The sequence below is a fragment of the Polypterus senegalus genome, chromosome 7 (genome assembly GCF_016835505.1).
Source record: "Polypterus senegalus isolate Bchr_013 chromosome 7, ASM1683550v1, whole genome shotgun sequence".
In the NCBI taxonomy this organism is placed as follows: Eukaryota; Metazoa; Chordata; class Cladistia; order Polypteriformes; family Polypteridae; genus Polypterus; species Polypterus senegalus.
Window position 1 is genome coordinate 51,331,452 of NC_053160.1, and position 15,967 is coordinate 51,347,418.

The 15,967-nt window shown below is 36.2% G+C and overlaps 1 protein-coding gene across 1 annotated transcript in view; it reads right to left on the reverse strand.

Moving 5' to 3' along the window:
• Window positions 1-468: 468 nt before the first annotated feature.
• ghra (growth hormone receptor a) overlaps window positions 469-15,967 on the reverse strand; it is a 313,453-nt gene continuing 297,954 nt past the window's right edge. The window contains exons 7-10 of the mRNA XM_039758616.1: window positions 15,066-15,219; window positions 14,311-14,401; window positions 11,362-11,431; window positions 469-7,089 (exon numbers count right to left, since the gene is read on the reverse strand). Coding sequence (XP_039614550.1) covers window positions 6,160-7,089; window positions 11,362-11,431; window positions 14,311-14,401; window positions 15,066-15,219 — 1,245 coding nt within the window. The 3' untranslated portion in view covers window positions 469-6,159. The remainder of the gene's footprint in view (window positions 7,090-11,361; window positions 11,432-14,310; window positions 14,402-15,065; window positions 15,220-15,967) is intronic.

Below are 15,967 nucleotides of genomic sequence, written 5' to 3' on the forward strand. Positions count from 1 at the left end.
ACGTAACGGCGGTCAAGGTGCCGTTGTCTAGCCTGTAGAGGTCTGTGCACCCCTCCATAGATATGCCTCCCCAGACTATCACTGACCCACCACCAAACCAGTCGGGCTGAAAGATGTTATGCTCACTGCTCAGCACCGTGGAGCTCAATTGGCATTTGCCATAGAATAGCAGAATTGGCAGGTCCACCACTGGCACCCTGTGCTTTATAAAGATTAGAGCAGCTTCACCCTGAGCACATGTGACAGACGTGAAAGGGTCTGGAGAAGCCATGGAGAATGTTATGCTGCCTGCAACATGTGTGACAGTTTTCCTTTGTTCCTTTTTTCTGTTTCTTCTCTTGTGTGACAATTTAATATGACGTATGAAAAAATAAGAGATTAATGTAAATTAACAGTGATGCTGTGCAATCATACAGTAATCCATATAAGAACTCCAAACTGAAAAGGAAAATAAGGCCAAGATAGAGCTGAAATGCCAGGAAAATAAATTTATTATAGAACTCTGGGAAAATACAGAATCAACTAAACATGTAGAACACTGAAGAAATGAGAACTGTCTTAGCACAAAAACACGGTTTAGGCTGCTGAAATACCATTTGCAGTTAATTACTCTGAGGTATTCAAATATTACAATAGATGACCAGAAGCAATCACAGAATCAAAGCACATACAAACTGACTTAATAAAACACTAATCATTTGTATTTAAATTGAGCAGTGGTAATTTTCTAAGAAGATGCAGCAGCAAAAAGAGAAATAGCACATACTGAACATAACACAACAGAAAAGGTCATCTGAAATCTTCCAAAAGTTTGAAAATGAGTGAAGTATTACAGCTCAAACTATTAAAGTATATTGTAGTTATGTATTGCGTATAATTGCAGTAAGGCTCTTAAAGAACTATTCACCATTTACATCTGTAAAGGTTGGTCTTTTATTAAAAAAATGTTCAGTAGGAAAATACACTTCTGCACAGACCCTTTTCCATTTTAATATGCAAAGACAGTCTTTAAATACAACCTCCTCGAATGCATACTTTTCAGCTCTTTCCTTTGCAAGGTTGCTTCCAAGAAGGGGCCTCATTTAGCAACACTCTTGCTAACTGCACAAGGCTCCCATTGTAAATCCACGAGAAAGGACACAAGGCTATATAAGCAGCTGGGACTTAGAATTACCACCCGTGCAAGTCTTTGCCAAATATATGAGGAGAAAGAACTGCCAAGTGCATGCTTGAAGTGTTACACTATCTTCACTAAGTAGGTAGATATTCCCATTTTTAACATAGATTTGCATTTATAAACTGATAAAGCCTTTTACTATACTGTAGCAAGTCATCATAAGAAGCTGTATCTATTACAATTGCAGATTTCTGTCCTCAGAATCTCAGAGATGTACTGTATGCTATTTGAACAGGGGGCTACTGAGTCACAGAAGCCCATTTCAGTTAATGCGATTACCATCACTTTTGAGGAAATTCATATGACCAAAATTCTCCAAAGCCAGAATTCTGCAACACTTGATAGGCAAGCACATCAAATTTAATATAGCACATAGCCAAATAACAGTTGTATTGCATCTCAACATTTTCAAATTAAGACATTTTTAAACGTGCATATTTAAAATATTTCAGACACAGCAGCATTTTAAGAGATAGGTCCTTAATAAGGCAGACATATTTTGTCTTAATTCTAAATGCATCCAGGCATACTAGCCTATTTGCTTCTTGGCAATGTGAAATAGTTTATTTACTGTACATAATACTCAAACCAAAGGTTAAGCATTACCTCTGCCCTCTTGTAGATAAAGACCAAAATCTGGGCATCAGAAAGAGTCAAAAATATTATATTATATACACATATTTTACAGTCAGATTTTATGCTGGTGAATGTCACTGTAGCTATATTTTGGAATAATATCACAAATTGATGGCCTAGACTTTTGCCTTTATCATTGGCATTAGGGCTAGAAATAAACAGGATTAACAGGAGTTTAAACAATAATAGCTATAGCAAGAATAGTATTGTATATACTGTAGCTATACATAAAATACTTATAATGACTTCACAAAAAAACAAACACATCTCAGCAGTGTCGGACATCTACATCTGTTTTTCCCTACCTGTACAATCTGAGCCAGACTCAGCATTCCTAATTAAAGGCTACATCTAATTGTTTTCTCATAAGACAAACATAAACAAAGCTTGCATTACTTTGGCCAATTCAAATGAACACTGCCTGTCTGTTGGTTTTGAATACTGATTTTTCTAAAGATTTTTAAGCATGCTGTAGTTGACACCTAAAGCATGTCTTCTAATAAAAATAGTGTCTCATGCTATGGCAGCCCATGTAATGATTACACAGAATAACATGCCAGTAGACTTGTTCAGACTCATAAGAAGGTGTAAGTGATTTGATCTTACATTGTAATAGCCTATGCAAACACAAACAAGTCAACCTAATCTGAAATCACGTTACTACTAATTTTCACATATGTTTTAACAGCCAGTTTCATTGAAAAAATACTGTCATGGTGACAACTGGCAACACGACAAACATAGCAGTTAAAAGTCTCTTCTAAATATTTGTTGTTTCTTCTTCTCTAAAAAGCATAGTTGGTGCTACTGATGCAACAAGTCACCAAGCAAGAAATGCCAATTGTGATAACTTTGTCCTAAACAACGGTGGCCTTTGACGAATCCTCCTCATCTCCATCTCTGTTAGCTTACTATCACTTTATGTTATCTGTTATTTCAGACAGATTCTAGAAATGAAACAGCAACATTTCACCTAACATTTTTTCTATCACATCTTTCTAAGCTCCACAGTTCACATAATGAGAAACAATCCTAAGGCTGATTAATACAATCTTTTACAACTGAAAACAGCATATTTAAAATATAGAGGTAAATATCAATTAACAAATACATCATCATGTCTTATTACAAATAGCTCTAATTTACAATCAGCATTCAAATTATGGCACTCATATTAAAAGCTTTATTAGATTCTACTGTAGTACAAAGAAAGGAAGGTATGTTCTTAATCACATACACCTCCACATTTTACAAAACAGGCTTCGATTACTAAAGGCCCCATCCTTAATGCACTGTTGGTTAAGTGTTCAGATATATCATTTCTTAAATATTGAACGAATACAATAATAGTGAAACAGCTTAAAAACATTTACTGAAGTCCATGGAGCTGACCCCAAGTGCTTTTATTTGTGAAAACATGTTCGACAATTGTGGAAATGTGTAAAAAATGACACTTATTGAACATGAGCTGTGCTTTATACGCCTATCTACCAGAATTCGATGATTGAACGATAAGCTCTGCATTTATAAAGTAGTCTATATGCAACTTGGTATCTTCTAACTAAATATATAAATCCCGCACTCAAAACTTTGATATATATAATACATATGGGTTGGAGCTTCCTGTGCGGGAATTCCTCTTTTGGAAATGATACACAATGTAATCAGGGACATATACAAAAATCTCTCCAATGACCTGATTCCAAACAAATATTTAAGTGCATCTCTCCAAAAATAAATACGCTACAAAGTAATACATTCAGTGGTTAATGGTCTACTTCTGCTTCTATCTTTATGAGGATGACAGTTTATTTATTTGGGATATCTGAAAGTTTAAAAGCTACATGTAAAATGATTTCTAAAACAATGATGATCGCTTCTTTCTCATTGACTGTTGCTCAATGTGATGTGCATACTACTTACCTGGAAAGAAGAGCACTTTTGTTTATTAAAAATGCATTAATTCCCCAAGCACACATTGGCAAGTCACCCATTTTATTAAAATTGGTAAATGATGAATGTCAGATCAATTAATGCAAAAAATTAAATGATTTGAACTTGTAAGACTGTGGCTACCACTAATAAAGCTGTTTATGAAAATAAGTAGTAGGAACAAGTGCAAAATACGCAAGCAGCAAGATAGGTAAGGGATGCAATAAGCTATTTACTAATCTTAAATTTCTCCTGAGTGTAATATACAAAACAATAACTGAGGGAAAAATTGCTTAGTGCCAATGTTTCGATGGATTCTGTAAATATGTAAGGTTTATTTACAATCATGCTAATTAAATACACATCTTATCATTTGGGAGTATGTTACATGTGCTCAAAGAACCTAGAAATAACTTATTTTTATATATTGTAACCAAACAAAAGAGAATCATCTTTAATATGTAATTTTTTGGTACAAGATACCAAATTAACCTAAAAATACTTTTTTTACTGGGGTGAGACAGGCAGATATGCCGTGGAGTCTATATATGTCAACAAGCTAAAAGCTGCTTTGATATATCTGTCAAGTATTGAAAAATATGTATTTTTAAATATACTTTTTTCACAAACAACCTGATTCAGTTCTAAAAGCTTTGGCACAGCCATTTTTCACTGTAACATACGGTACAGTTTCTAGAAACAGGCCATAATTTACAGTAGAGGCAAAGCTTCCTTGTTTCCCCAACAGTTTTGCCTGACATTTTGGAACATTTAACACATCATCGCATAGGCCTCCCATTTGGAGAAGAGAGATTTTGGCAAATTCTTGTAGGCAAAGGGTTTCATCCTCCTTGCAACAATGCATTTTTCCAAGCATTGCTTTGATATGCAGAAGTACATCTCTTACTGAGGACTGCAATATTACTGGGGATTCTTGGGCAAATATCAACTTCTAGGATGAGGCTCACTGGTCTTAAACCGACTGGTTGTCATAATACATAAAGAAATCTACAACTCGATTTACTTTATAGACATTCTTGATGCTCTTTGATAACAAAAAAAAATCACAGCCATTTAACTGCAGATAGCAATTCTAACCGAAACTCATTCATGTAGTTCCAAAGACAGTGTAGCTTATAGGCAATATCCAAGAAAATACATTAGAAACGTACTGTGGTGAAAACATACTCGGTCTGAAAGATGGTGAGATAGACAGAAACATCCACGTTATCTGTGGTCCATCAAGCAGGCAGCTCCTCTACTTCCATGTGTTATTTTATACCTGCTTGAATGTGAAACGTTGTAACCAGAACAGCGCAGTTTTGAAGCATTATGTATTTATACAAAAAAACAAATAATGTACCAGCATATTAGATCTCTTCAAGAGCTTTCAGATCTTCAAAAAAAAAAAAACACCCACCATCACAGGTAGAACTAATTCCCAAAAATGCAACCATGTATGAATGACTAAAAATGACCAGTGTACCTAAAGTGTTGTTTTACTAGAGTTGCAACTAATAGCTGCAAATACTATGAAAATATATTTATTTCTCGTACCGTAAAATAATAATCTTAGGATTTCGAGATAACTTAGCTTATCAGAAAGACCTGTAAAGAAATATCACATTTGTTAAACAGAATATGAATATCAAAATAATGGATTTTTATACACATTACATAATTATAATAACACAAATCTAAAGTTCAGCTGTGATATTATTTTCAATAAATCTTAGCCATTTATTTTCTAAGAGCTTTTTCTTTTTTTGTTAAAAAAAAAAATCACCATTAACAAGGAGGCAAGGTAGCCAATATATGGGGTTTACATCAACCCATAATGTAGGGTATGAAGTACTCATAACAAAAAATGAAAACATTCAAAAGCAAACCAAGCCAAAACGTCATTCTTTCTTAAACAGATTTAACTGAGTAAAACCAGCAGACCAACTTACAGCCACAGACAAGCAGTGCCGTGATAACTTTTACGAGCGTTCACCTAGGACAGTTCAAAACGCTTTCTGCAGCTTAAACTGTCTTTCAATGAAAATAATGAAGGTCACTGAAATGAATCCACTCCAGTTTTTAAGTAACACTTGTGTGCATCAGGCCACCTCTTGTCATTTTCTTTAGGGCAATGTATATAATACCTCTGTAGCCCTTCTAGCAGGTTCAAAAAAACAAAAAGAAAACAAAACTGAAGCATGACGTCATATTTTGTTGGACAATTCACTTCAGTCACTTGAACTTTTCACTTATCAGTTTTTAAATAAGATTAACAGCAGTAGCTAAATTAGCATCTGTTTCCCCTGTCTTAGTAAGACTGAAACTAGTACCATTCAGTCGGAACATCTTGTATTTGGTTTACAGCATGTTATAATAGCTAATCTGATCAAATATATTCAGCTGTGAAATATTTATGGCATGATGCTGCTCATCTGGTCTGGGGTAAGGTAACCTACTTGCATAGACATGTCCTTAGTTTGCACTGCAGTAGGATTTAAAAGCAAGCTGTGCTGGGAGTCGACCATATGAACAGATGTGTAGTCTGAGACTGGAGGCATGGTGATGACTGTCGTTTCATTTGTTGTGTAAGGGCTCTCCTCAGACTGGTTTTCTGTAGAAATGCAGTTTGCACTGCTCAGATCCTTCTCCGGGTTCTGATCATTCTCATTAGTGGTAGGTATGGCACTTAATTTTTTTGCATCTATCTCAGAGGTGTAGGCACTGTCAGATGTCATGGCAAACTGGTACTTTTTGGCTTCATCGGGTTTCTCCTTTTCAGGTGTCTTCTCTGACTTGCATTGCTGGCCAGGGGAGAGTAGGACCCCACCAGCTGGAGTGATGTCACTCACTTGCGCATAGAAGTCCATGTTTGCCCAACTCTGATTGCTCATCTGAGTTTGGATTAAGGGGTAAGGTCTGACTGGCATATTCTCTTCACTTCCTGAGGACTCAATTTTAGCTTTCTCCGGCTCAGCCTTTGGTTGAGTTGCATTGGGTGATGAAAGATCTGGATTAGGAACAGTGCCTTCTGAGTTTAGAACACATGCCTTTTCAGGATTTCCTTCCATAAGGTTTACATTAAAAGCAAGACTATCCATTTCAGGTATTTCTGGCTCATAACAGCTGGCACGTCCCGAGTCGTCATCTTTCATGCTCAGACTTTTACCAGATTTTAGGTGCTCTAAGCTCAGCAGCCTGTGAGTGTCAGAATGTCCTAACTTTTCATCTGGGTCATCAATGTCCAGCTCAATAAACTCCACCCACAAGTCATCATTAGTAAACTCAGTTTTGTATGTTTGCTGGTTGCTCAGTATTGAGTTCAGTTCATCTAGTTTACCTTTCTGTTGGCAAAACAGAAACAGCAAAAAAGAACACATTACCATTCAGTTTTTATAGAAAAATAGATTCTCATTAAACAGAGCTCAAAACCTCCTATAAACTTAGTATCTTTAAAATATGAGTAATAAAATGATATAAATATATGGATAACCACACAAAAAAACATAAACCTAGGCATGCACGCTGATTAGGGCAATCAAGTAACAATTTCACTGTACTCTGTGCATATGACAAAATGACCCTATAATGACCTGCGGCACAACTGATAGAAAGCTGTGTTCTTTATTGTATAACATAAATCGTTAAAATCAGTGTATATAAAATAAATATAATGTGTATAACAGTTTTATGGAAAAAAAATGATAACTTTTGTGGAACTTTACTAAATTAAAAACAGAACGTATTGGGTATACAGTATATTAATGTGAGCAACATTAAAGATTTTAATTGATATTCAAGGACTACAAGATAGAAAAATTCAAAAACAATCAAGGGTCAAAATCTGGAATACTAAAACATGCACCAGTATCCTAACTGCTATATTAAACTCATGGTCTATAAAAGTTACAAATATTTGTTTTTTATTTATAGAAATGGAATACACAAGAAGTCTAAAATTATGAAATTTCAGGAACTGAGAGATCTAAACAAAACGCTATTTGTTTTCAGAAATATCCACAATCTTGGACAAAGATTATATGGTCAGGCTGATGATATCATCATGTGCAATTTCCATAACAACACCTACTAGCAGTGGATCAACAAATGGTCCAATATAAAAAACTTAAAATGCCGTTAATCTGAAATCCTCAGGTTAAATTAAAAAAGAAAATCGACAGTAGGCCTCAAGATATCTAACTTATCACTGAGAAAGGACTATAAAAATAAACAAAAACCTCTTGGAATTCTGTAGGAGACGTGCTAATAACCACTGCACTAGTGTGCTACCCACATTTTAATATGTACATAGCTGACACAGTGTGAAAGTTATTTAACTATGAGAATGTTATTTTAAGATGAATGATTTTAGACTGGCTTTTAAAAAGTTATTATACGGGCCAGAATGGAAATTGAAGCAGCAGCATGAGGTCAGTGGAATTTCTACTACATTTAGAACTCATAATACATGCTGTATTTGAACCTTTCTAAATGATCAAGGTTTTAGCAAAAACATCTGTAAAGATAGTCAAGCTAAGACATACATAAGTATGATGATTTTTCCTTTGTTTATGTTAAAAGATCTCAATAAGTGAAGTTAGGCTGAGTAATGAATAATGTAACCCTTTTTGTTTTGCTTAACATCTCTTGCTTATATGGAGGAAAAAAAGTACTATTTCAACAGCACCAGCAACAAAAAGGGTTGAATGTCTAGCGTCCAGGGGAGATACTGGGCTTCCCACCCTTGTCCGCTTGGCAGATGTGGTGAAGGGACGTCCTGGCCAGGCATTTTAAAACACTAATAAGAAGAGATGACTGTCTACATTTTGTAGTTTGTCATAATCAGGAAAGAATGAGGTGCTATTAGGATGTAATTAGTTCATTGTGCTGTGGTTTAGGAGAGTGCCTATTTAAAAGTTTAAATTCAGTTTTTCAGGGCAAAGTTTGACCAGATGCTACAAAGTATAAAAAAAGATTAACTAGGACAAACATTTAAGTATGGAGATGCTTAAGAGGCAGTAATCTGCATGCTATATAGGACAAAATGATACTACTGTAGAATTTAGAGGCAGAAAAAAATTGAAAAGCACTCCACAGTAGATAAATAAGGAGCTAAGAAAGAAGTTGCAAAGTAAAACACAAACTGCATAATGCAAACCCGACATGTAAACCAGCACTAACTGTAGCGATTATGATTGTATAACACCAACTTGATTTTAGGAAATAACTACAAGATACTGCAGAAAGTGTTTACAAGGTACAGGAATATGGGGTTTGAAGTTGGGCCAATATTTACAAAGAAGAGCGTCTGCTGTCAAGTTTATTATCATTTTATACAAACTATATATATATATATATAGTGACAGATTAGGGCCGTATCGCTCCCTTGAACCCCTGTCCAAGACTCCAGACACAAGATAAAAGTCCAAATGATGACTTTAATAATTCGCCACAGTGCACAAAGCACCCTCTCCTCCACTATACTCATAAATAATCACAATACAATAATACTAAACAATTCTCCACTCCCAGACGCGTTGACACCCTTCCACCAAGCTCAGCTCGTCTTCTGGGAGTTCACAAAGTTCTTATATAGTTCCTGACCCAGAAGTGTTTCTCATCCTTCAGTCCATAATTCCTTATTATTTCTGGGTCAGATAAAAGTCCTTTTTTTTTTCACCCCCTAAGGGTACATCATTCCTTCCGTTCATGTGACTTGGAAGTACATCTGGGGTTTTGGGCAAATAGCAGTCCCTTGTTCTCCCTGGATCGACCCCTGGTGGTCCAGATGTTATCCAGCAGGGCTTAACAGGAAAACTCCATAGTCCATGATGCCCTGCTGGAATCTGAAGCATCTCCATGTCGTAGGGATGGCTCCCTCTGGTGGCCTTGGGGTACTGGCCGGGATAAAAGGCCGGCCATGAACCACAATATATATATATATATATATATATATATATATATATATATATATATATATATATATACACACACACACTCACCTAAAGGATTATTAGGAACACCATACTAATACGATGTTTGACCCCCTTTTGCTTTCAGAACTGCCTTAATTCTACGTGGCATTGATTCAACAAGGTGCTGAAAGCATTCTTTAGAAATGTTGGCCCATATTGATAGGATAGCATCTTGCAGTTGATGGAGATTTGTGGGATGCACATCCAGGGCACGCTCGGTTCCACCACATCCCAAAGATGCTCTATTGGGTTGAGATCTGGTGACTGTGGGGGCCATTTTAGCACAGTGAACTCATTGTCATGTTCAAGAAAACAATTTGAAATGATTCAAGCTTTGTGACATGGTGCATTATCCTGCTGGAAGTAGCCATCAGAGGATGGGTACATGGTGGTCATGAAGGGATGGACATGGTCAGAAACAATGCTCAGGTAGCCCGTGGCATTTAAACGATGCCCAATTGGCACTAAGGGGCCTAAAGTGTGCCAAGAAAACATCCCCCACACCATTACACCACCACTACCAGCCTGCACAGTGGTAACAAGGCATGATGGATCCATGTTCTCATTCTGTTTACGCCAAATTCTGACTCTACCATTTGAATGTCTCAACAGAAATCGAGACTCATCAGACCAGGCAACATTTTTCCAGTCTTCAACTGTCCAATTTTGGTGAGCTCGTGCAAATTGTAGCCTCTTTTTCCTATTTGTAGTGAACATGAGTGGTACCCGGTGGGGTCTTCTGCTGTTGAAGCCCATCCGCCTCAAGGTTGTGCGTGTTGTGGCTTCATAAATGCTTTGCTGCATACCTCGGTTGTAACGAGTGGTTATTTCAGTCAAAGTTGGTCTTCTATCAGCTTGAATCAGTCGGCCCATTCTCCTCTGACCTCTAGCATCAACAAGGCATTTTAAGCCCACAGGACTGCCGCATACTGGATGTTTTTCCCTTTTCACACCATTCTTTGTAAACCCTAGAAATGGTTGTGCGTGAAAATCCCAGTAACTGAGCAGATTGTGAAATACTCAGACTGGCCCGTCTGGAACCAACAACCATGCCACGCTCAAAATTGCTTAAATCACCTTTCTTTCCCATTCTGACATTCAGTTTGGAGTTCAGGAGATTGTCTTGACCAGGACCACACCCCTAAATGCATTGAAGCAACTGCCATGTGATTGGTTGATTAGATAATTGCATTAATGAGAAATTGAACAGGTGTTCCTAATAATCCTTTAGGTGAGTATATATATATATATATATATATATATATATATATATATATATATATATATCCCAGAGATGTAAAATTTGGAAACTGGCCCCTGTAAATCTTATAATGAGCGTATATGTTAAAAAAGAAAGAACTTCTTCTTCAAGTTTGAAAAGCATAACAAATGTGTACAGGGCTATATAAAAAGGATTCTATTAGTCATGTCTTTCAAATGCACCAAACATTGAATTGTACAAACTTGGTTGTATGATTGCCATTGCTATTTGCTGACCAAAGTAAAATATGAAGGCTTCAGGTTCTGAATGAGAATACAATACAATTTAAACTAACATTAAAAAAGATTATGGAAAAGAAACTGCTGAAACTCAAAATTAGAAAATACCATCATGTTTTCACTTTTTATATGTGAGTTTACCTTTAAAAGTTCTGGATCGATTCCCTTTATTTTTGGAATTGGGACAGGTGGAAGAAGTAACATCATTAACCTTGGAATAAGAAGGAAAACATTATATATGAGTGTAAACCCCAAGCCAAAAGCAACAAATCCTATTTCTTTATCATTATTAAACTCTGGCATACATAGAAACTGGCAGAAAGAGCTGAAGATTTCCAGTAAGCTTTGCTTTAAAGACTACCACAGTAAATATTTATCCCCAAGAAGGTATATTTGGCATATAATCCAAAATTGTAAAATGTCCCTTCACATAAAACAATAAGCAAACATGACCTGTAAACACACACATGCACACAACTTGATGACAAAATGGTGATCAGTAGTTTTTTTTTTTTAATTCTGCTTTTAGTGTAAACCATTTCTGAGAAGAACATACACATATAAAATGATGAGCTGCTGGATGAATAAGTGTTAAGAATGTAATGTTACTAGATATTAATCAATCCTGAAGCAAAATAGATGTCATGGGTGACTGACAGGAGTTCAGGAAATGTCAACCAAAATAATTAGGTGCCAGCAAAAGGTTCCCACATAGAACAGGTAGGATCTTGATACCTATTATTGAAGGAAGGCAACCTAAATAGTACCAAGGACACCAGACTAGGAATTGGGGCGCAGAAAAGTAAGAATATCTAGTTTTGCCAGAAAAAAAAGCTCTGAGAAGAGTGTCAAAGGCCAGTAGCCTTTAAGTTTTCATTAGGAGGAGAGTTGGGGCAATGATTCCATAGCAGGAGGAGGAAGGGAGAATAAGCTAGAGAGAGAATCTGTGAGTAAGGAAGAAAAAATTGAAGGAGATGCTTTGTAGTGGTTTGGGGTTGGCATGCAAACAAACCTCTCAGTTATGATTGTACTTCTTTGACATATTTTAATTCATCATGTGAATCTTCTGTAATTTTACTTTATAGAAATTATTATTCTTATATTTGAGGACATCATCACAATGCCATTTGGTTCAAAGGGTTTTAGTGGGTTTTACCATTTTGATCTAATTTTCATAGCTGTAGTCATACTGTTCATGATTACTGTTCTTGTTGCCGGTCACATGACATATACGGTCATATGACACCTTTAATAATCATGTGCCATCAGTATAAGATGGCTGCATGGAGCTTCTGGAATCCTAGATTTGGATCCCTTACCTTGTTTTGTATGCTTGCTTAGAGTAGTGGAAGCTAAAAGGCACTTTTGAGAAAATTTTAGTTGTGGGACATCATGTAATAAACTGGATCAGCATGTGCGGAGACAACAAGTGGGCTCTATGGTAAATAATTTCTGATTATGTTGTGCTTTTATGTTCTGTCTTTGTTCACCCATCTCTGTGTGCTTTTGTTCAAAATAAAGACCTCCTTACTGATATTGTGTAGCTTCTAAGGTTGCTACAAAAATACCAAGTTACTCTTTCTTTGTATAAATGAATGTGTGTCCTACAATGGATTTCCCTTATCTTCTTTGACTTGATATTTCTGAGACAAGATAAACTTCAGGTCCTTGAAGCTGTCCACTGGAAAAGTCCACACAAGGCTGTTATACTGAGATGTGTACTTTTAAACAAGAAAGTCAATTTTGTTTAACTAAAAGAATACGAGAAGTGAACTAAATACCCTGATTGTGTCTTATTCTGTCAGTTAATTATTTTAAGGGAGAAGGACACCAATATGACAGGGCCAAACTCACGAATTCTCATCAGTAATTACCTGTACCTGTGAAATTGCATGGAGTTGTTATGTGACATCAGCTTACCATGGAAACTGCTCTACACAGAGGAGAATAACTGAGAGTACCATTGCTGGTGAAACAGACTGTTTTCAGGGCTTTTGAGCAGACACGTTCCATGCCTTTTGACAATCTTTTGATGCTCACTACTAAGCTGGTAATGTAACATAATATCTCAGACCCAGTTAATCCATTGCAGGGAGGCATGGAGATACAGACTATCTTAGCAGCACTGAATGCAAAAACAGGAGTACTTTTCTTAAAATTCATTCTACTGCCACATGTAACCAAATGTCAAAATCCTAATTTTTATACTTTGTTACAAATAAATACATTTTAGTAAAAAAAAAAATCTTCCTTCTTATCTTATTTTTTGCAGATTTATTAGCACAGAATTGCCAAATTGAAGCCATGCTTTGTATACTCAGAATGGACTTTCAATAGAAGATATCTCTCATGGAATAAGGTCAATTTTATTTGTTAAAATTATTATCCTCTTAAGGAAAACAGCCCCAAGTCCACTGTCAGTATTGGCATACACCATTTAGTGTGGGTTTACAATATTGAGAATTCCTGACAAAGGCAAGTGATCTGGCATGAAAAAATCAACTTAAGTGCAAAACCATATTTGTTTGTATTGACAGGAAGGGCCTAAAAACATACTGTGTTACTATAGAAAGCATGTTAATTTTAAAAGACTGTCAAAGAAAAATCTAGCTTGAACATCCCATCAATTAAATAGTAAATACTCATTTTATACAGTGTAATGTTTATGTCTCCCATAGACATGTGATAATACTGTAATACAAACAAAAAACAACAAATACAACATTATACAGATGACATATGCAGGAAACTTTTCATGTAGTCGTCGGTAGGAGTGAGTACTAAGTAGCCTAATGACCTGAGGAAAAAAACTGTCCCTGAATGCTAATAGTTTTGTAATATATGCCAGAGAGGAAGACAGAGAGAAAAGCGAGTATTCAGGGTGACTACTGTCTTTAATAAAACTGTCTGCCTTTTGCAAGCAGCGTGTGTTATATGTCCTAACAGAAGGAAGCTGCAAGCCAGGAATATACTGATCCACTGCACCACCCTAGTGTTTTGTGTTTTGTGAGCTGAACATGTGCTAGCCATAGATAACATTCAGAAAGTGAATACCTAAATCAGTAATAGAAGAAAGAAGAAAATATTTACCTGTGTTGGCGTGTGAAAATTATTAACATGAGCACTATTGCAACTCCCACCACAATGAAAATAAGGACAAATGCAACTGGAAACGTGGATTCTGAAACACACAAAAAAATGCATAACATTATAAAAGAGCTTGTTAATTATTTATCCATCCATCATTTTTTAACTTGCTTATCTAGTTTAGCCTTTGAATGAGATGTAAAAAAGAGTTCCTGACTCTCTGTGGTCATAAAACTTTTCTGGGTATCTTTCAAAAAGAGTAGAGTGTTTCTTGATGTCCGGACTAAATTGCACACCGTGGCCTGGTCATTGTGGCCCCTTAATCATCCCCATCCCCTTTTGGCTAACTGTCTCTCTCGCCCTTTCACCTCCTAATAGCTAATGCGTGGTGGGTGTACTGGTGCAAGTATGGCTGCTGTCTCATCATCCAGGTGGAGCTACACGTTGGTGGTGGTTGAAATGGTTCTCCACTGTCGATATAAAGCACTTTGAGTACATTAGAGTGGTGTTATATAAATATAATTAATTGCTATTATTATTAGAGTTAGAAAGGGCCAGAGACACAAAGCAGAAACCAGCTTTCGAGGGGGCATCATTGGGGTATTTATTGCTGTAACCCCCAAAAAACTGTTGTGAACATAGCATATGATTTTTTTTGTCTTCATTTTGGGCTAACTGTATAGATTAAAATAATCTCTGACTGTGATCTTAACAGATGTACACTGGAGCAGTTGTCTCAGCCATAGCAGTAGTCTCACCTTTGGTTACTGGCACAAAATTGTAAACATAAACGATGTCACTGAATCGACTAAACTTGTCAAAATTGAGCTGCAGGCACCGTATTCTTATCTCGTAAATAGTGTTGGTCTTAAGTCCATAAATTGATAAGTAAGTTTCTTTTTCATGTTCCATCTGAAAAAAAGGAAAAAGGTGAGACAATTTTCACAAGGTTAACACTGTTAGTTAAGGAGAACACAGTTTAAGAAGTAAAAAAGTAATATGGAAATAGTTTATTAATTTATTAATAACTTAGGTAGGGAAAACATTAAAAAAAAGGATAAAGTATATGTGTTTTAAGTGTGTATTCTGCCAGCTCTGTGTATGTTTTTATCTGTGCATGTATCATTTATTAAAAAAAAAAAAAACTTTGTGTGCAAGGAATCCAGGTCTGGATCTCAGGCTAGGAACGCAGCAGGAGGTGAGCTTGATCTTATTTGGAGACGAGGATCATTGAGCATGAGAAACAAAATTCAGTCATAGGTGGGGGTTGATGGGAGTCATAAAGGTAAACAAGATCTTGGTTTTAAAGATGTTAGAAGCAAAGATACTCTTAAAAGTAAAATAAATAATGTACAATATATAAACTTGTTCCAGTTCTCAGATCACTGAAATGCAGTTACGAATGATAAAAAGTCTGCTTTAGCTCAGCTGGATATATTCCTTGCATGTCCAGTCTCCAGTGTGGCCAAGACTGTGAAAGTCAAATAAGACTGCTATATATACAGTACCAAAGCTTGTTCCTTTAGTTTTGACTGGCTGGCCTTTCATATTACCTGGGGGAAAAACTACAACAGGTAGCATCTGAAGTGTAATTTTAGGGAATGTGACTGGCAAATAAGTCCTGCTAATGGATCATGTCTACATACTTTTTCTTCCTGGC